The sequence below is a fragment of the Sarcophilus harrisii genome, chromosome 2, assembly GCF_902635505.1.
Source record: "Sarcophilus harrisii chromosome 2, mSarHar1.11, whole genome shotgun sequence".
Taxonomy (NCBI): domain Eukaryota; kingdom Metazoa; phylum Chordata; class Mammalia; order Dasyuromorphia; family Dasyuridae; genus Sarcophilus; species Sarcophilus harrisii.
Window position 1 is genome coordinate 576,594,383 of NC_045427.1, and position 21,440 is coordinate 576,615,822.

Here is a 21,440-nt window from a genome sequence, read left to right on the forward strand (position 1 = left end):
AAAGCAGGGATCTGAAAAATTCTCCACTCTTTGAAAGAGACATTGAGAAGGGACATGGGGACGAGAGAGAGAGAGAGACAGAGACAGAGAGACACACACAGAGAGACAGAGAGAAGAAGGAGGGAGGGAGGGAAAGAAAGAGACAGAATCATTTTTATTTGCCTAGTACCTCCGCCTTCCTCTCACCCCTCACTACCCGCCTCCCGCCTTCTCCTCCTTCCTCCCCAAAGACTTTGTAGTAAGAAAGTCATTAGCTTTGGTATCGGTTGCATTCCTTGGAAATCACAGGAGCAGTTTTAGTAATCGGGATTCAATTAGTTATTAGAAGGGAAATTCCTCCCTCTTCTTCTTCGACCCTCCCCTCCCCTCCCCCCCGTCCTGGCACTGGAGAAATCAGCGTGCAGAGTAAAGATGGGGAGAGGGGAGAGGGGGCACGGGGAAGGAGGGAAAGGGAGGGAGACTACAAATCCCAGGATCCCTATCCCTCCAAGCACTGTGGAATGAACAAACTCCCAGAATGGCGCCTGCGCATTGCTGCGGAACCCGCCACCACACCCCCGGGAGGGACAGAGTGGAGGCAGACGCATCTGAAACATTAAACCATCAGAGAGCCGGAGGGGAGGAGAATGGAGTGACCGAGAAATACGGAGGGTGGGGGGTGGGGGGGGAAATTGTTGAGGGAGGGGGGGAGGGGGGAAAACAGAGGGAGGAAGAAGCCGCGGCTCTTCTTTATTGAGGAGAAAAACTCAAAGGGATTAAAAGGAATCATGCGGTAGGCAAAGAAGGCTTCCCATTCTCAGCAGCACCTTTAGAACCTGACATCCCACTGCCGAGCTGCTACCTTGCAAAGACTGCTACTGTCAATGGAGCTGGAAAACATTGTTGCCAACACTGTCTTGCTAAAAGCCAGGGAAGGTAAGACCGAGAGGGCTGGTGCATCCCTGTCGCATTCACTGGTTTACGATGACCCGAGTGAGATGAAATGTGTATGTGTGTAAAAGATGCCCGCATTTCGTAGGTTTTCTACGGGGGCATCTCAATTCAGCACTGCAAATGCTTCAGATGTACAGAAAGATTTTGGTTTTGACCGAAGAAATTTGACTCATTTCTGAGAAAGAAATGCAGAGCTTGCAGGTTGAATCAAACATTCACCAGTTTTCAACTCGAATCCTGCAGACCCGGCACTTTGAATAGCTGTTATTAAAAGGTTAGATGGAGATGCATTCATTCAAGCAGAGCTTAGCAAACGCGAGGGCAAAATAGCATTTACTTTGTACGTTGTGTGTGCCTGTGTGAGTGTGTGTAAAAGAAGTGTGGGTATGAGTAGATGGTGTGTAAGGGATTATGCTAGTTTTTGCAGGGGCAGGACAAGATTAGTGATGTAAACCATCCATTGTTAATATTTCTTAAGAAAATCCAGTTCGGTGAAGGAAAACCGTGTTAAGTGCAAACTGAGATGTTCAGTAATTAGCCTGTGCACAGAACTTAAAGGGCAGTAGATTACATTGCTTGAAAAAGATTTAGAAGATGCTTATAAAAGATCCCTAAACTTTTTGTTTTCTGGCTCAGTTATGAAAAGACGAGTGGGTTTTTGGGGAAGTGAACATTATTAGACTTATTAGAATTAATGTGCCTAGATACATGGTTAAAAAGTGAGTGGGTGAGATCCCAGGTAGTGCATTCTTATGACCAAATACACTGACTATCCTTTTCATGTGAAAAAATGTAACTTACATCTTCAAGAAACTTATATATTTTTTCTAATGGTTAGCTGTATGTTCATATACATAATACCGGAGATTTATATAACATCTCTTTTTCTAACGAGTTCCAAGCCAGGTGTGTAACATCTTCATAAGAGGGGAAGTGGTTTTCCGCTTCATGTAACCTGGGTTTATTTAAAACCAAATGCAGACAGTTTCCTATGTAAGATCCTGGCTTTTAAAAGGATACCAATATCTTCCTTACCTAGTTTTTAACATTTTCATTCACTAATTTTGATGAATGGATGTAGAATCCCTGACCAGAAATGAAATGATTCCTATTTATTCAGTTTTTTCCATTACCTTGTGGTTCCATCTATGTACCAGCTCTGGGAGGAGGGTGATGAACTGCCCCAAAATGGATCGTACTTAGGAACTCTGACTTGGGATTTAGGTATTTTTCTTTTTTTCAACTTAGGTTTCTCTGGAACACTCCCTGGAGGGTTCTCTTTGAAAAAAACAGAGACAGGACACACATTTTAATTAGTTTATGGTCTCTTTCTCCCATTCCCTCCCCCCTTCATTAGTCACAGCTCATCTTTTGTTGACCTTTTTTTAGTCTTTAAAAGGAGATGACAGAACTTGGATATTTTGGAAATTGATAGTGCTAGATTTTAAAAACTTTCACTGTATCTTTGCAGATAAGAAACGCAAAGGTTCTGTGACCATTGTGTAAGAGATACAGTGTTGTCCCATGATAGTTCACAAATCTGCAGGCATATTGCTATTTCTGTCTCTTCTTCTTCTTCTTCTTCTTCTTCTTCTTCTTCTTCTTCTTCTTCTTCTTCTTCTTCTTCTTCTTCTTCTTCTTCTTCTTCTTCTTCTTCTTCCTCCTTCTTCCTTCTCTTCTTTCTCCTCCTCTTCTTCCTCCTTTTCCTCCTCCTCTTCTTCCTTCTTTCTCCTTCTTCTTTTTTTGTGCCAGCTAGTGGTAGAAAAAATCATTATACATTATAGGGGTTGCAAAAGTTTTCAATGTTTCTTTACTCTGAAATTATTTCTTGAGAATTCATGTCTGTAGGTGTTATAGGCCTGTAGTTGATGCAATAGAAAGCAGATTTCTCTTGTGTTAAATTGTTCTTGCTGCCCATAGAAGTGTCCTTGTAGTTAGTTCTCAGTTTGAAATCTATCTCTGTTAAATTTGGTCTGATTTTCATCCTTTGGTGATTCCACTTAGAGGATGTATTGCTTTATATCGCTGGGGAAAAGGAGTGAGATAGAAATGTTTTTTCCATTAACTAAAAGTGTTCTCACTGAGATTAATTTAGTACCAGTTACTTCTGTTTGTCAGACTAATAAATTAGACTCCCTAAAAGTAAAGAATTTCGCTGGGCATTTATATTGAATGATGGATTTCCAACAGGATGACCAAATCATTCATATTGTAAGGGAAGAATTGTAGCAATTTCTAAAATTCAGCAATGTATTTTGACATTCCTCTTTCTTAGATTTCTCAGCTTGCCATAAAAATTTGATTGTCTTAAACAGTGAGAAAATAGCCACCAGATGATGCCTTTGAAATGAAGACAAGCTACCTAGTAGGGGAAATGTAGAGATTCATATGAACTAGCAGAAAAATTAGTGATTTATAAGGAAACTCTTTCCTGGTAATCTTTTTTTTCCTTCTCTTTCATAGTATTAAGAAAAGGGTAGACTCATGAGATTCAGGGTACATGTAAAAAATCCCCACTACAAATGGTCCTTTCTTAAGGATTCCTGTGAATGGTTCCAGATGAGAAATGTGATTAAGGAGTATGTAATTTAATTCAGTAACTTAACAAGTACATCCCAAACAATTTAAAATGTGGCTTTAAAGTACGAGTCCCGTTGTCCCCAACAATAGAGAAATAGACTTTTGAAGAAAGACAGACACATTTTCTAAATGTTATAAAGGAATTTATAATGATTCACATTAGTGGGTAAATTTGGGGCCTTTCGTCATTAGTGTATATCCTTAAAGACAGATGGTTGACTTCTTCTCCTCCCCCATCCCAATACATTATAAATTCAGGCTTACCATTTTAAAAAAAGGCAGACAAGGGAAGAGGAAAATAATCGAAGGAAAGAGCTAGTTTAGGACACCATTTTTCAAAACTATCCTGAAACATAGGACAGAGATTTTTTTGGGTATTAATAACTGGGAAACAGTGACCAACTCTAAAATTCACTGCAATCATTGTGGAATTAATGAATTTTAAAACATGAATTGATCATTTAAAATTATCAAATTGTTCTTTCTTCCTCATTTCCTCCCATTTGCTTGTCCTGGTTTAAAACATTTGAAGGCCCTTAATGATTCTTTCCTGAGCTACTATAAATGTACATTTCTACCAAAGTATGAAATAGAGGATACTGACTATTCAGCGACAAAAAACAAAAACAAAAACCCATAACATGTATACATTTACAATTTTGTTTAAAGTTCCCAAAAGTCAAAAGGCTAAAGATGGAGTTGATTTAAAGAAAGTGGTCCCAGCATTCTTTAATTATTTAAAAATTGGTTAGTAAAGACTTTTATTACATTTTTATGTGTGTGTATATATATAGGAAAGTAGGAATGTTGTCATCCTATCCCTGATTTCCAAGTAAAAACTCATACACAAAGAAAAAGTCTAAACTTTATTACAAACAAAAGCATCATCTTGAATTTTACAACATAGGGCTAAAAGGTAGTTTTTCATGTGGGAAAAATTGCAGATCTGGAAGTCATGAGACCCAAGTTTTTATCCAGGCTTTATGACTAGCTTGTCATGTGACCTTGGCTAAGCCATTTTTTTCCTCTTCAGTCCAAGTTGTCCCATTTCTAAAAAGAAGTTGGACTAGATGATCTCTCAGATTCTTGCCAGCTCTATGATTATACCCATCATTACTATCCCTACCTAATAACTGGAGACAAGAACTAGGAATCATGAACAAAGAAAGCTGTTATAATTCTATCCAGTCATTCTCATTTATGTCCTGACTATGGAAAGAAAGTATTTCTTAACTACCTGGCTAGTGTTATAGGTCTACATAGTTCTGAGGCTCAAAATGAGGGGTTAGAGAGGTTTATTTCCTAAAAGGGAAAGTGAAAGGATGGGAGAACAACCGGGAAATAGGCAGGAGGATGTCTCCTTTTAAGCAGTGGCTCTTTCCCTTTCACCCTATTTTCCCACATCCCTAGGCTATATACTTTTCATGAAAGATAATGATGATAATTGAACAGAAACATCTGTGTGTTTCGGCTATTAAAGAAATGGAATGTCTTTGAAATGCTGCATTAATGTAGTTGCATCTATTTTAGTGATACCACAAAGTATAGTTAATATCCAAACTTTAAAATATTCATTCAGACGTGCTGGACAGAAAAGCAGCAGCTTTTGAACTGGCAAAGGCAATGGCATTTCAAAGGAGTTTTGCCTGTTCAGTACAATTCATCTCCCTTTTAAAAATAAATTATCTTTTCTCTACTCAAACTCTACAGTTTGAAAGATATGCAAAAAGCAGGATTTTTTTCAGACCTACCTTTCTCCTAGAAAAATTATTTTAGTTTATCTTACTGACTCTCTTTTAAAAATTATAATAAAAAAGTTGTGGGAGAACTTTTAATGTATTTTTCTGTGGCAGTATCCCAGAGCTATGTCACATTATGCATCTGCTCTGGCTCAAGACTCTAAAAACCAAAATGCTAGACTCTTCGAAGGCCCAAACTAATCCCCATGTAAATTGGACATCTCTGGCAGCTGCTATAATTCTTGCTATAACTTATTGAATGGTACCCTGCAGGGGATTTGAAATGAAGCTTTCAGGGATGCCCCATGGACTCCCAAGAAATATCAAAATTGAGGAACTGGCTTGACAGTATATCTGGCCAAATTTAAACACTTTACACCAAGAACTATTTAGACCAGCCATGGAAAATCACAGTAGCATTATAAAAATCCCCAAAGATGTGGATAGTATTTAAATTCAATGTGTAGGACAAGTCTATTATTGGCTGAGCTCAGGATTAGACTATTTCAAAATTGTGAATTAAGATAGAGTCTTTCCAAGGGTTAGGAGTCCAACTATTCCCAAGTACCATTATAACGGAAGGGTAGTGTAGTGTAATGGATAAGCATGTTGGGTTAGGAATCAAAAGTTTTGGGTTATAGTTCCAGCTCTGCTACTTATTAGCTTGGTGATGCTGGGAAAATTACTTAATTTCTCCCTGAGCCTTTGGTTCCTTATTTGAAAATTAGGGATACTTGCCCAATTTGCTTTTCGATGTTGTTCGACTAAGAGGAGATAATATGAAAATACTTTATAAACCACAAACAGATATGCAGTTGTAAAATAGAGGTAGGGGATTGTGATCATGAGCGTATTTTGCCTAATATTATCATTCTGTTCCACAGAAGCACAATATTTGGAGAACATACATTATAGGGACAGATAATTCCATAGGAACAATATTTAAATTATGATAGTTGATTGCCTGAACAATGCCACAGCAGATTTTTTGTTCCTTTAGGGTAGGATATAATTTTATCAGAGATATGCTAGTACGCAAAGAAGGCAAATAGAAGTGGGCACAGGAAAGGAAGAAAAGAGAGAGACTGTTACTTTAATCATTCAAGATTAAACTACAGAAAAAGGAATCAGGAAATTCTTCAGCAAAAAAATTCAAAACAAGATGGGCAATAATAATGATGAGAACACAGTATATTTATAAAACATATACATATATACCAAATAGGAAGTGTTAAGTGTCTTAGACCAGATTTGAACTGAGGTCCTCCTGACTTCAGGACTGATGCTCTATCCACCATACCATCTAGCTGCCCCTTCTTTGTATATTTTTAAAGATAATGATGAAAAGCAAATGAAAAGATCTGATTATTCCCTTAATAACTTGAAATGAGTTTTCCTTAAAATCTATATCCTGAGAGATATGAAATATTTCCATGAGCAAATTAAACTAAGGAAAAACTTACTCTGTGGGAGAATGATCAAAGAATGCTGAGATTTTCAGTGTTGTACAAAGGGGAAAAGATTTGAAATTTAAATTTTTCTCATCTAACTTTTAAAATGAGGCAGCAATTCCTGATTTATTTATTGTCAACTTTGCAGAGGGCTTATTAGTTTTAGAAATTAATTGGTACATGTAGTAAATGATCCAGAACTACATTATAGAAAAAATAGGAACTAAAATGAAGGCAATTTATGATATTTCCAGGTTTTCAGGTACAACCATAGAATTGTGGAAGAGCCTTGTACTATTGAAAGCCTTTCTATCCTTACCTCCTCTCAGCATCAAGAGCTGAGTATTGTTAACTAGGTTCTGAGCTTTGTATTCATGGTTTTGACTGTACCTTGATACCTGCAAGAAGATTTAGGGATAATTTTAAAAACTATCCTTTGGAGAAAGGACCCAAACCTGGAAGAGAAACTGTTAATTTTCTGGAATATGATGTTTTCAAAGGAGGATTGCACACAAACCTAATCAAAGCTAAGACTTGTAAAAATGAAAACCACTAAAAACAGTATTGAAATAAGAACCTTTTGTTTTAGGTATGACAGGATACTAGAAGAAAACTTATACTTAATTATGCCACCCAAGCACAACCTTTGATCACCCTAGAAAGGTGTCTCTATCGTAATAGACCCTGCAGTGTTTGTCTGAAGGTGCCCATGCCCCAAGTTTTAAAGGTCAAATTGTATGCAAGCTTGCCTGCCCCATTATGTCAGATTTCAGTTTACTCAAAAATGCTTCTAACAGTGATTCCTGGACTCTCCAGGAGATAGACTATTTTAGTTACTTCATAGCCCTTTATTTTTAGTGGTTAGGAAGAGTTAATGACCTTCCCAAATAAATCCACTACCAAGGAATGGTTTTGAGGCCCCAAGAGTTTCAGGAAAGCTGACTATATTAGTAGCAACAAGCTGACCCCCTGGTCTGAGAAATGAAAACAAAAACCAAACTGAAAAATAGAAAACAAGGTCTAAGAGGGAAAACTTAGTTACAGGGTTGAAGATCCATAGTTTCTAGGAAATGACACCCAAATATCTCAGATCTTTATGGGGACTCAGCCTGAAAGAGAAAGTGATTATCTTGGTTGAAATCAAATCTAATTCTAGGTTCATGCAATATGCTGAATTCTACCTTAAAACTCATGATATGGAATATTTAAAAACAAATATTGTATTAAGGAAAATTTTAGAGTTGTATAAGTAAATGTAGGGGCAATTAGATAGCACACTGATCCTGAAGTCAGGAGGACTTGAGTCTCAAACACGTAACACTTACTAGCTGAGTGACCCTGTATAAGTCACTTAATCCCAGTTGTCTCAAAAAAACCACCCCAAAATAAAACAAAACAAAAGTACATGTAGAAATTCATAAGATGAGGGAAAATCTTCCTGCAGATTAAAATCCTGCTATTAAATTAGAGTGAAATAGGAAAAATAAGCCCCATCCAGATTACCTCGGGAGAATGATGCATTGAAGCAGGATAATGAAGAATGAGTGTGCAGCCTTATTTTATTTTATTTTATTTTATTTTATTTTATTTTATTTTATTTTTTAAAATAGCTCTTCATTTTTTCAAAAAACATCCAAAGATAGCCCTCAACATACACTCCTGCAAAACCCTGTGATCCAAATCCTTTTCCTTCTCTCTTCACTTCTCCCTTCCCCCAGGCAGCAAGTAATCCAATGTAGGCTAAACATGTGCAACTCTTCCAAACATATTTTCGCATCTACCATGCTACACAAGAAAAATCAGATCAAAAAAGGGGGAAAAATGAGAAAGAAGAAAATAAGCAAGCAAACAATGAGAAAGAAGGCAAAAATATTGTGTTGTGATGTACATCCAATACTCTTTATTCCTTTCTTGGCTCCCTCCATCCCAAGTCCATTGGTATTAGCTTTATTAATTTTAAAGGATAATTAAAAATCTTATTCTCTTAGAACAATTCAAATGATTTTTCCTTTAGGAACTTTATCCTAAGAGATTTGAAACATTTTCTTGATAATCCAATTATAGAGCACTTAAATATCAACCTGTCATTGAAGCAAATTGGAAAACTAAATTTCCTTTCTTTAGTTAGTGATGGTTTAAAAATGAAATTTTGTTTATTTATATGAATTTTATTTTTATATAAAATTTATATGAAATTTGGCCAGAGAATCAACGGCAACATTTCCTGGGCAGGAGAACCTAGTAATATATTGTACCAGCTGGCAGGGCATATTATGCCCCTAACAACTTGATGGGGTCAGTGTTGATTTTGTCACTCAACTACTTAAACCATGCAAAGTGTAGAATGTGCTGTTACTGACGTTGTGACTTATATCACATCAAGTGATATATAACATTTGCTGCAACCTATATATTACTATTGTTTTGTTGTTTTCAGTCTTGTCTCTCTGTGACCCTGTTTGAGGTTTTCTTGGCAAAGATACTGGAGGGCTTTGCCATTTTCTTCTCCAGTTCATCTTACAGATGAGGAAAATGGAACAGTTAAATGATTTACACAGAGTCACACTGCTAGTAAGTGTATGAAGCCAGATTTGAACTGACAAAGATGAGTCTTCCTAACTTCAAATCTGGCACTCTATCTACTGCATCACCTGGCTGTCCGTATCCCATCCAATAATAATAATAATAATAATAATAATAATAATAATAACTGCTATTCATATTAAATGGCATTCCATCTCCACATTCTATGTCCTTGCCCAGGCCCTAAATGTTCTTCCTCCTCACCTCAATTTCTTGGCAGTTCTGGGTCCCTTAAAAGGCTCAGTTCAAGCACCATCTCGTATGTGAGGATTTTTGTAATGTTATGCTTCCCTTTCCCCTTAATTATTTTACATTTAGTTTTCTATAAATTTTTGTTGGAGTTTCTTTGTACATATTGTTCTCCACTTCTCCTCCTATATAAGCTTTTTGAGGGTAGGAACTATCTTAATTTTAATTATTGTATTCTCAACACCTAGTATACCATCAGTAGACAATGGACAATTAATAAATGCTTGTGGAATTACTATTGAATTCACAGAGCACCATATAATTTATTAATAAGAATAATGTTAGATGACATTTATATAGAAATTTAAGGTTTAAAAAGTGCTTTCTGTACATTATCTCTCTTGATCCTCATTGTAACCTTAGGAGGTACATTCTATAGATATTATTATTGCAACATTATCTAGGAGGAAATTGAGTCTTAGATAAGTGACTCATCAAAAGAAAGATTTGAACTCAGGCTTTCTTGACTCTATGCGCAGTTCTTTTAATGCAGCACAAGTGTTTTTTATCACAATTAGATATTTCAGCTGTTGACCTGTTCCATTTTACAAATGAAAAAAAAAAAGATCTTAGGTATTATTGAAGTTCCTAGAAGTACTGGAACCTGTATTTGAACTTAGGTTCTTGTCACCTTCCCAGTGGTCATGCTGTTCATATGCCTACTTCAATGTGGACCAATTACCCTGATCCTCCATGAATCCCAATCAAAGTGAAGTGAAATATTCACAGATATTTATAGCATGGTCATACATATAGTATACTTCAGTGGCTTTGACTTCCAGACCAGGCTGTGGTGTAGGAGTTGGCAATGAATGGCTTACATACTGATAGCATTTGTGTTGATTTTTTTTTTTTTTTGGTGACTCATAGTTTACCTTTTTACTGCTATGGTTCCCTTCCCTCCTGATGGTGACATTCATTATCCACCAATGCTATAACTAGATGAAACTATGTTTAGGATAAATTCATGTGGAGGAAGAGGGAAGCAGCAATGTAGAGGACAGTGCCCCCACAAATATAGTCTCAGGAGTCAGTTTCCTTTTTCTCCAAGAGTCTTTGCCATTACCTTTAACAAGAATTGGGGAAAAGGCAGTTCTGACAAAGGGACTTGGTTGTGATAGGACTAGTGATGGCAGCTGGGGGCAGTTTCACCTTTGAAGGACTATGAGATAAGTTGTGGAGATGTCAGTTGCTGAGGGAGGAATCTTGTAAGCACATTATTAGTGTCTTGGGGCAAAGGTTAATTTTTCCATTACTAGTTAGAACTGATCCACCTGCCCTTTATAGGAGATAGTATGTGGAATTGGTTTATAGTCAGTCTCACACCCATCCCTGTCTGCTAACATGAAAAGAGAAATGGTTCATCCGCCTGCCACCTGTCTTTGTGTTTGTAATAAGCCTTCACTTTAATAAATGAGGAAAAAGATACTGTATTGATATCCAAAGACTAGAAAGTTTTAAGTGCCTAAAACCTAAGTTTTTACTGTGGTCATTTATTGATTATTATTATAATATATGTCAGTTGTGAATTTTCAAAATTAAAGAACCCCAACAGTGAAGTGAAACCCATTCTCCATCCCCCAACCTCCCAAGGATATGGCTAGAATATTAAAGATGCAATAAAGACAAGCAACTTTCTCTGTCCTGGGGTAACAATGGCATTCAAAATCTTCCCAGAAGAGAAGCTGGAAGACAGAAAGGAGAAGTGCAGTGATGAAGAAGAACTTCACCAAATTCACAGTTTTGCCAAGGGCCAACTCTACTGGTAACGCAACAGCTTTGATTTGTATGGTAATGTTCCTATAGCTTTAGGCAGAACCTTCCCATTCTGCTGGCAGCTAATATAGTCAGCCCCAGAATGCAAAATACAATTAATGTTAACTTGCAGCTCTTCCACTTTTCCTGCATATTTGTTACCTTTAGTGATAACTCCTGTCTGCTTGCTTATATACCTACTGAATGCTGATACTAACTTTTTTCTTTTGCTCTAAGTTTTCCAGATCAAGGATGGCATAGATAGATATCTGTTCCTCAGTTTCCTCATATGAAGAGTGAATATTCTTGCTCTAATTGGTTCTCCAGAGGAGTGTGAAGTTACTTTCCCTCCTTGGTGCTCAATTTTCTTCGTAATTAGTAAAATAAAAATATGGATTAGTTAATTTACATATTCCCATTTCCCTCTGAGCTCTATACTATTATATCTAACTAAATTTCACTGGTGTACAATGTTAGACAGAATTTCTTTCCACTCTGTTATTGAATGATTGAGAAAAAGGAATCTCTAAGGTCTCCGTCACTGGGACCAGGTACAAAAAATCTCTCATTTTCTAACGAAGTCCAAGAGGTGGTAGCATAGCAAATATAAGGAATGAGATCTAATACATTAGATTTGGGGTTAGAAAACTGGTTCAAATATTAATTTTGGATTCATGTGATCTTGAGAGAGTCAACTCTAAATCTCATTTTCTTTCTACATAAAATGGACATTCCTGTTCCACCTGTCTTCACAATTTTGTTATACGAATCAAAAGAGAGCATGTATGTGAAAGTACCTTGTAAATCATAAATGATTATACAGATATAGGTGATGCTTGAGTCAAAGAGGTATGTTATTTTCTATCTTATTTTGTGCCTTTCCCCAAGAATAATTAGGTTCTTTCCATTTGGCATGATCAAGTTCATGGGACTGTTCAGTTGGAAATTTATAAGGATCTAAAAAATTGTTTTGAACTCATTAATTTAGCAAATTCATTTTTCGAGCATCTTTGAGATTGTGGAGTAATGTTTTATTTCCATTTTGAAAATGTTGGTGTTTTGTTTCCAGAATTTTTAGTAGAAACAAATATTTGTTTAGGAGTATTCAGTTTCCTATTATTTTGATGGAAATGTTTGTGCAGATAAGAGAACTGCTTTTTTGGCAAAGACTTTGTAGTTGAGATATAGCCTTCAGATGTTTCTCATATGATTCCTGGAGATATGTTAAAAAACTGAAAGAGTTCCCCCAAGAACCCAGAAATGATCATTGAATACCTAGATGGGATGACTGATCTGGTAAATACTGGAAGGTAATTTGTCCAGTCATTTCCGTCATGTCTGACCTCATCTGGGGTTTACTTGGCAAAGATACAGGAGTGATTTGCCATTTTCTTCTCCATTTCCTTTGATGGATAAGGAAATTGAAGGCAAACAGGGTGAAGTGACTTGCTTAGGATCACATACCTAGTGGGTATCTGAGGTTGTATTTGAATTCAGATCTTCCTGATTCTCATCCTGGTGCTCTAGCTACTGAAATACTTAACTGCCCTAGGAGGGTAATTAGTGAGGAAGAAATTTTTTTCCCAAAGTTGGTTTTTTTTATTACTGAATTCAAGTGGGACAGGGAAAATTAATGTTCCTATTTCGATAGTGCTCCCAGGCTTAATATAGAACTTCTCTCATATAATCTAGTGAGTCAGGCAATGTAAGCATTATTCTCATTTTATACTAGAGCTGTGAAGCTGAGATCAATGAGGTTATTTGACCATGGTGACACAGTCATATGAGGCAGGATTCCAGGCCAAATGTCCCAGTTTAAGGTTCGTTACTCTTTTCATACTCTGCCTTTAATTCTCAGCAACTTAAAAGTTTCTAAATAATTTTATCCTGGCAAAGTGTGGTGGTAGATCCTTGCAATCTACTATTTCAGAGTCGAAGCTGGTATGTTGCAGAGATTCAAGGTCTCTGAACCATAGTAGGTATAAAATTTGGATGTGCCACTGTCTACTTTGAATGTCCTGACAATATGGTGAGCTTCTTAGGAGTGGCAGACCACTAAATTGCCCAAGGAGGGGCCTGCCAGTCTGTATCTGAAAAAATGGATCGGGTTAAAGATTCCATACCAATCAGTACTGAATTCTCCCAGGGAGTTTCCACTATACTTCTAGCCTGAATAAGATAGGGAATCTCAACCTAAAAAAAAGTTATCCTGAAGTCCTCTGAAGATTAAGAAATGATGGGGCTGTCTAGAAGATGCCAAGCCTTATGATATATACTAATTAGTAACTACTAGTTATCTATCCACATTTGCTTTTCCTCTAAACCACTAATGATTGCTCTGAAGGGTATGCACCCTGCAGAGGTATTTGCCCCAACATCTCCCTGTAAGGATCACTGGATGAAAAGAAGTTCAAGAAAGTCTTTCTTCTTTTGAACGAATAACAAAATACATCTCAGAAAAGGAAAATGTTCATCTCCTCAGATGGTTCCCTCCATCCCCAACAGGAAGGTGATTCTCTTGGTACAGCCCAAAGCACTGCATTGAATTTACATTTAAATAACTATTGGGTTGCCACTTATTTTATGCTATTGTTTTTGGCAAGGTTTCTAACCCTGGTAGTTGAAAAGCATGGCAAGAATGAGTGGGTACAGCAGAGACCTTATTAGAATGTTTTTTTCTATCCCCTTTGGAGAAATGTGTATTTGGGGATAATTTCTGTCTCATCCAAAGTGGTCACTTTTTCCCAGGCTTTGGACTTTAAGATATCAGAGTATGTCTCAGGAATCTGCCAAAATGTCCTAATAGAGAGTAGTATAGACTCTAACTATAGACTCTGGAGATCTAAGTTCTGTTATCGGTTCTAGCGCTAAGTGTATGTCAAGACTTTTTTTTACCTTTCAAGCCTCAGTGGGTGACAAGTGACCTTTAAGGTCCTTCCCTTCCCTAATCTGATTTTATGAAAATCCTTCTGACATCGGTCCCAGGTTGACTTCTTCCTATCTGATGTCAGTGTGTGGATATTATTTGGAATACTTCTGTGTGCCTAGCTGTCTTGTGCTATGAACTATGGAGGATTAAGAAAAAGGCATAAGATGGAGCTCATCTTTAGGGGGTCTTAGACTAACTGAGAGGCAGCTAGGTGGCCCTGAGGTGGGCCTGGAATTAGGAAGATCTGAATTCAAATCTGACCTCTGATACTTACTAGCTGTGTGAGCCTGGGTAAATCCTGTTAACTTAATCCACTGAAGAAGGAAATGGCAAATCACTTCAGCATCTTTGCCAAGAAAACCTCATGGACAGTATAGTCCACAAGATCATGAAGAGACGTGACTGAAAGATTGAACAACAACAAGAAGAGTCTGAATGAAAACCAAATTAAGACCTCAGGCCCTTGGAATATAATTAACTTAAATGGTAAATTCTGAGGAATTGATTCTAAGTATGAGCAATAAGAATGTGTCTGAGTAATTTTTATGCTTAATATTTTGTGTTTTGTTATTTCTTCTTTGCTGACAAAATAACATTACAATGGGACAGAGAAATATTTTCCAGAACAGAGTGCAATCCCCCTAGGGGCTACTTTAAAATTATGTGGAAATGAACATGATATACAGGCACACTCATGACACAAAGTTTTTGAAAGCAGACTAAGACTTGGCATTTAATGTCTTTGAGAGCCATTGAAATTTGGCTTATTCCATATGCCTGTTTCTGTGCCAACTCATATTTGTATTTTTCAGAAATTAAACTAATGAAATCAAGGCTGAATTCAAACAAAGAATTTCCTTCAGCAAAGTACAGGTGCAAATAAAAGCCATTCTAAACATTACTTGGTCTTTAAGTTTTAATCAGGTCTATATTTTTATGCCAATTAGGGAGGAGACTACAGCCTCTGCCATTTTGTCAATGGAGTCAGCTTTGTTTTGGCAGCCATGCATTCAACTGTTGCAGAGTTATGTGGGTTCTTCCATCTATAACTATTTAAACTGAAGTGATTTACCTAGTTAAAGTTACAAGATCTCTTTTCTCCTGGGAAATACAGAATTTCTATAAATTGCTTGAGGATCAAGGAATTACCATTGACCCTTCAGCTTTTAAACCTATTTCTGGAAAATCCCATGTGCAAATATATTTTATCTCTATATCTGGATTTTTCTATGATTTAAAAAAATTATTTTAGTCTATAACATCCCAAATTCTAAGATGGTTCTCTTTATGTAGCTTTGGGTGGATCATTTTCCTCTTGGGCATTTCAGTTTTCTCATCTGTAAAATGAGAGGATTGGATTTGATCCTCTCTACCATCTCTTCCAGCTCCTAATCTATAGTCTTCAGATAATTTTTCATCATCATTTTTTTTTGACTCTTAAATGTTCACCAGTGGAATGCCTTACTAAGGATAATTGTGTAAACTTCTTTCCTGGAAACAAATAAAAAAAATAACTTAGCCATGTTTCCGAGATGGTTTATTGCCTTTCTGTCTTGAGGGAGGGGGATAGAGTAAATAAACTGTGGAGAATCTATTCTTGATTTTTCACATCCCTGTGTGGTGAGTAGTATCTGTAATCAGTGTGCTATTGGGATTTCAGAACTGAAAAAGATCTCAATAATCATTTAGTTGCAAAGTCCTCTTTTTTCCAGAAAAGAAGACTGAGAGCAAGCATAATGAAATTATACAGCAATTTAATGAGAGTCTAAACTAGATCCCACATCTTTTGACTGTGAGTTTCCTCCCTATTAGTGGATATTAGCAGATGATAATGACAAGAGGCTTAAATCAAAGAACATAAGAATTACATCGTCATAATAAAAGTAATATTTCTGTGATGCTTTATAGTTAGAAAGCACTTGAAATATGCTTTATCTGATCTTCACCACAACTCTGGGAGGTAAGTAGTACATCTGGTAATTTCTCCATTTTACAGATGAAGAAAACAAACCTTGGAGAGGTGACTTTCTTAAGGTCACAGAGTCAGCAAGTTAGCAGAGCCAATTTTGAAATTCACTTCATCTTGCCTTCAGGTCTAATGACATATTTCTGATGGAGATTTTTCTCAGCTTTTGTTGATAGGTTCAGAGAATTGGTCCAATATTTCTGACTATTTCTTAGGTTAATATATAATTTTCCTCTAGTTAAGGCATGAAACTAGTCTTTGCAACCCTATGGTTGCTGTCCAGCAAAGGTTGAAATATAGTGAAAATTTTCTGCTAACTCCCTATGTGGTCTTGAATGGATATTTCTCCCTGGGCTTCAGGTTTGGTTGTCTGTAAAATTTGGGGTGGGAGATAAGGGAGTAGAAGTTCTCTGAGGTCTCTTTGAGCTCTCAAGTTCAATGATTTTTCTATTTTTTTTCTCCCTGGGTGGTAATTCTCATGTGGGTGCTTTATAATCAGATTTCATGTTAATTTGATGAGGAAGCATTGCACATCAAAACAAGAAATACCACAAAGAAAGAATTAAGCCCTGTTTTGTTTGCTAAATAGAAATGAAGGGGAATAAAAACCTGCTACTGATAATTTTATTGATGCCTGCAATCTAAGGCACACACATATATGCTTTTAGTATTTCCTTAGTGAATTAAAGAAAGTGAAATTAAATAAAAAGTCAAAAATAAACACAGTTTTATTGCTCTTCGTTGGTTTATCTTTATGAGTGTTTTTCCTGGAAGGTTTAAAAATACACTGTACTTTGTCTGACCAAGGAAAGCAAGGAAATCTTGATTACTAAGAAAATTTAAAAATGTCTCATCTATTTCTTTGGTAAAAACAACTATGCAATCTGCCTTCTTGGGGGGTGGGGGAAGCAGTGTAGTGTAGATTGGTGTAAGGAATGCAGGACTTGGTGCCAGAAGGCATGGGATTAGCCTGATCTTTACTATTTTTAAGGTTTGTGTCTGTGAAGATTTGGTCAAGGAACTTGGAATATTTAGTCTGGAGAAGAGAAGACTCTGGGGGAGGTGGGATGGGAATGTGATAGCTATTGTCTTTAAGTATCTGAAGAGGCATGAGCCATGACCTTTTTTTGCTCTAGAAAAGGAGTTAACCTTTTTTTGTGTGTGTGTCCTGGGAATCTTTGGCAGTCTATAAAAGTGATGGTTTTCATCAGAACCCATCTCAGAATAATATTTGTTGCCTACAATTGAAAGAAATTAAGCATTTCTGTTAGAGGTTACTGAAAATAAGGATATGTGGGTAGGTATACATATCTATATGTATATCTATATTCCCACCCAAATTCATGAATCTCCTAAATTTTATCCATGAACTTGTTGGGGGCCATGGATCCCAGTTTAAGAATCCTTGCTCTACAGAGAAGAACCAGAATCAATGAGTAGAAATTACAAACAAGCAAATTTTGTCAAGTTTCCTTGATGTAAGAATTTTTTCCCTTAATACTTAGAGCTGCCCCCAAATAGAATGGGTAGCTTCAAGAAGTATTGAGTTCTCCATTATTGGAAGTTTTCAATCAGAGAGTCAGGATGATTATTTAATTATGTTTGTTGTGCTGAAAATTCTTTTTAGGTATGAATTGAACTAGAATCTCAGGGGTTTTAAACTTTGGTTTTGTTTTGTGGATCCCTTTGGCTGTGATGAAGCCTATGGATCCTTTCCTAAAATAATGTTTTTAAATGCATAAAAATGAAATTACTAAGGAAACCAACTATATTGAAATATATCTATGAAATAAAAAGAGTTCATGGACTGCTAATTAGGAATCCCTGGCTTAAATGGACTAAGTCTTCTCTAAGTCTAAAATTCTGTTAATTTGTAAACTTTGGGCATTTTTCTTGGTTTTATTAAACTCAATTTGCTCATCTGTAAGTCACAATAATACTTACATTGACAATCTCTCAGGGCTGTTGTGAAAATAAAAAAAAATGAACATAAAATACTTTGTAATCATAAAGTACTAAATGTCAGGTGTCATTTCTGTAATATTGATCAAAGAATCTGTTATGATTTATTTATTTAGATGTTTGAAAAGTATTTGTATAGAATGACATATAGATACTGGAAATGCTAATGGAGAAATGAATGGAGATTTTAAAATCATTCCTCTTACCTCTGGTAGTTTTATGTCAATTAGACTTTCCTATAACTAACAGTCCTGCTAACAAATACTCAGAGAGGCTTTGGAGAATGCTAAAGGACTTCTGCTTAACTCTTCCACAGCTGGAAAAAAAATCAGAACTCTTAGTCAGGTGACCCAAATTCTAGTTCTGGTTCTATTTCTAAGCCTCTGCATGACTTTGGGAGTCTCCTGGTATCTATCAACTGAGGGTTTCTTTAACTGTCAAAAGAGAAAAGGGAAATGATTACTGATTATCGAATGGTCATTGTGTGAGAATAAAATAAGATGCATGTGAAATTGCTTTGAAAAGTTCTTAGTGCACCAATAGAAATTACTACAACTACCACACACAAGATCTTACATTTCTCCGGTGCTTTAAGATTTGCAAAGTATTTTCTTTACAATGTGTCTGCTATAGGGGAGCAAGGAGAAGTTTTGCATTTGCACTCAAAAGACCTGAGTTCAAATTCCAATGTTATTACTTAATACCTGTGTCACTTTGTGCATGTTACATTGTTTTTCTGGACCTCAGTTTCCTTATCTGTAAAGTGTGTATGTGTGTGTGTGTGTGTGTGCAGAGATTTGAATAAATAACCTCTGAAGTCCTTTTCACATTTCCTCTAAATGTATGATCCTATGAAATCTATGAGCCAAGTAATACCAATATTATGATCCTTTTTTAAAAGGATATATATCTCATATCTTTTAGCCGAGGAAATTGAGATTCAGAGAAATAAAGTAATTTACAGTTAGTAAGTGAAAGAAGGTGATTGGATTCCAAGTCCAGAGCTCATTCCCATTGTAAGGCCTATGACTCTAAAGTAAGGAGAGAAGTAAAAAATAAAAACAAACAAACAAACCACAACCCAAATGCATCCCTTAGACCTAATAATCCCACCTACCAATCCAATCTTGGGAACGCTCATTTCTGATTGGTGTTCTAAACTCTTTGTAACTTGGATCTTTTTCAGACCCTTTACAATTTATACCTTCTTTCCTAATCCATTCCTTTTCCACTTACTTTGAATAGTTGTGACACTGGCTTCCTTCCTGTCACTCACTCCATGCATTTTTCTTGCCACAAATTTCCCACCTCCATCTCCTGACCACCAACTTGGCTTCCTTCTAGTTAAAATTAAACTTCCTACTAGGAACCTTTCCCAGCCCCCCTTATACTAGTGCCTTTCCTCTATTGATGATCTCAAAGATATCCTGCATGTATCTTGTTTTTACGTAATGGTTTGCATATTATTTTCCCCATTAGATTTGAGCACAGGTACCTCCCTCCCCCTTTTTATATTCCCAGAACTTGGCACAGTTCCTAGCTCATAGTAGACAATTGATAAATATTTGTTGATTCCAAAGCTTCTGCCATTTTTTGGTGATTCTGGAGACTCCTCTTAAGGAAAAACCTTTAAAAGTCTCTGGGAGTGATCTTCTATTCCATTTAGTGGAATGGAAGCACCTATGAACTGGAACTGTTTTTCATTTTGTATTAATATCCTTTTCACCTAGGATTCCTTTTCAACACAGTAGGTGCTTACAAACACTTCTCAAATTGAAATGAAATAGAAAGTCCTTTTGAATAACCTCAGCACCTGTATATTTCATCCTTTGTGGATGGATTTTTGAAAGCAAATAGTCATTCAAAGCAAACCTTGGATAATTTGATTTTTTTTATTTAAAAAAAAAAGAGGTGTAGATAGAAAGTAATAAGATTAAATCTCTTATGTAGCTCTGAAGGCTATTCCCAAAGAAATATTCCTGATGTGGGACAGTGGCAGTTCCATATATGGAGTATGTAAATATGACTTCTCAAGAAGTCAACAGTAATTTGAAAGGATTTCCACCAGCTCTTAGCACATAGTATGGGGAATTCCCTTGGATGGTCTCATTACTTTATTGTCAGGCAGATGCAGTTGTTCCAGTTTAACAGATTGGGAAACTTGACACCATAGGCACACACACAGCATACTTCATTGAGATATGTATTCAGGGAATTTTACTTATTTTTAAAAAGAGGAATATTTATTGAATATTCAGTCATCACGGATATTATTTTTATTATGAAACTAAAGAAACTAAAACTAAAACAATTTTGAAAAATTAACAATGAAGCTTTACTTAAGGATACAAACATCACACATGTCTCTTTTCAATCACTTTTATAATAAACTATAGAGTAATCTTTATAGTTTTAATTCCTTGTCAAAAAAAGCATCTTTTCCAACCAGATCCTACTCCCTTAACTCTGTACTTTGCCATAAAGAGCTAGGCATATTCTTTTAAAATTTTTTCTCTTTTCTGTACTAATCAGAGTCTCATGGCTACACATTATGGACTGAACCATGAAAAATAAAGTGGTCAGAGGAAGCAGAAGAGAAAAAAAAAGCCTAAGTGATTTTTTTCTTGACTAAGCTGGAATCACCAGGCAGAAGCTAGACTCCTGGAGGAGGAAAGGAGGAGGCCAGACAACAATCCTCAATTCTCAACAGGAATTGGACTCCAATAAACACAGACCATTATAGTAGGGATGACCCTTCAGGTCACTCGACATGCCTCCTTCCTCTTTCACCAGAATCTCACAGGAGCACTGAGGGGAAGAGAGTGGGGAGCAGAGGAAGCAAGAGTAGCTATAGTAACTGGCCTCCACCCCTACCTCCATGGGCTCTGACTGCTGGGCACTCCTCTTCCTTGGAGGATTGGTACTACAAATATAAACCTAGGTGTGACATACATAGATCCTTTATGTTCCCCATAGAATCTATACCTCATGCTTACTTATTCCATTTTTCTTTTTATATATTTAACACAGTGTCTGGCATATAGTAATTGCCTAATAAGTCCTTGCTGATTGTTATTTTTCCAGTATTGTATTGCCTGTTTGAATCCAGGAGACTGTTCTTCCTAATAAATTACATCCTCAAAAAAATGTCCTTTGTATCGTCAATGCAGAATCTATGAAAAGGAAGTTCACATCTGAGAATCTGGCCCATAAACTTCTGACCAGTCAGTCAACAGGCAATTATTAAATGCTTCCTATATACCAGGCACTGTACTGTATTAGAAATACAAATT

The 21,440-nt window shown here is 36.4% G+C and overlaps 1 protein-coding gene across 1 annotated transcript in view; it reads left to right on the forward strand.

Moving 5' to 3' along the window:
* Window positions 1-697: 697 nt before the first annotated feature.
* The window catches only part of GRK5 (G protein-coupled receptor kinase 5), a 295,653-nt gene continuing 274,910 nt past the window's right edge, over window positions 698-21,440 (forward strand). Inside the window, exon 1 of the mRNA XM_031955944.1 lies at window positions 698-915. Coding sequence (XP_031811804.1) covers window positions 864-915 — 52 coding nt within the window. The 5' untranslated portion in view covers window positions 698-863. The remainder of the gene's footprint in view (window positions 916-21,440) is intronic.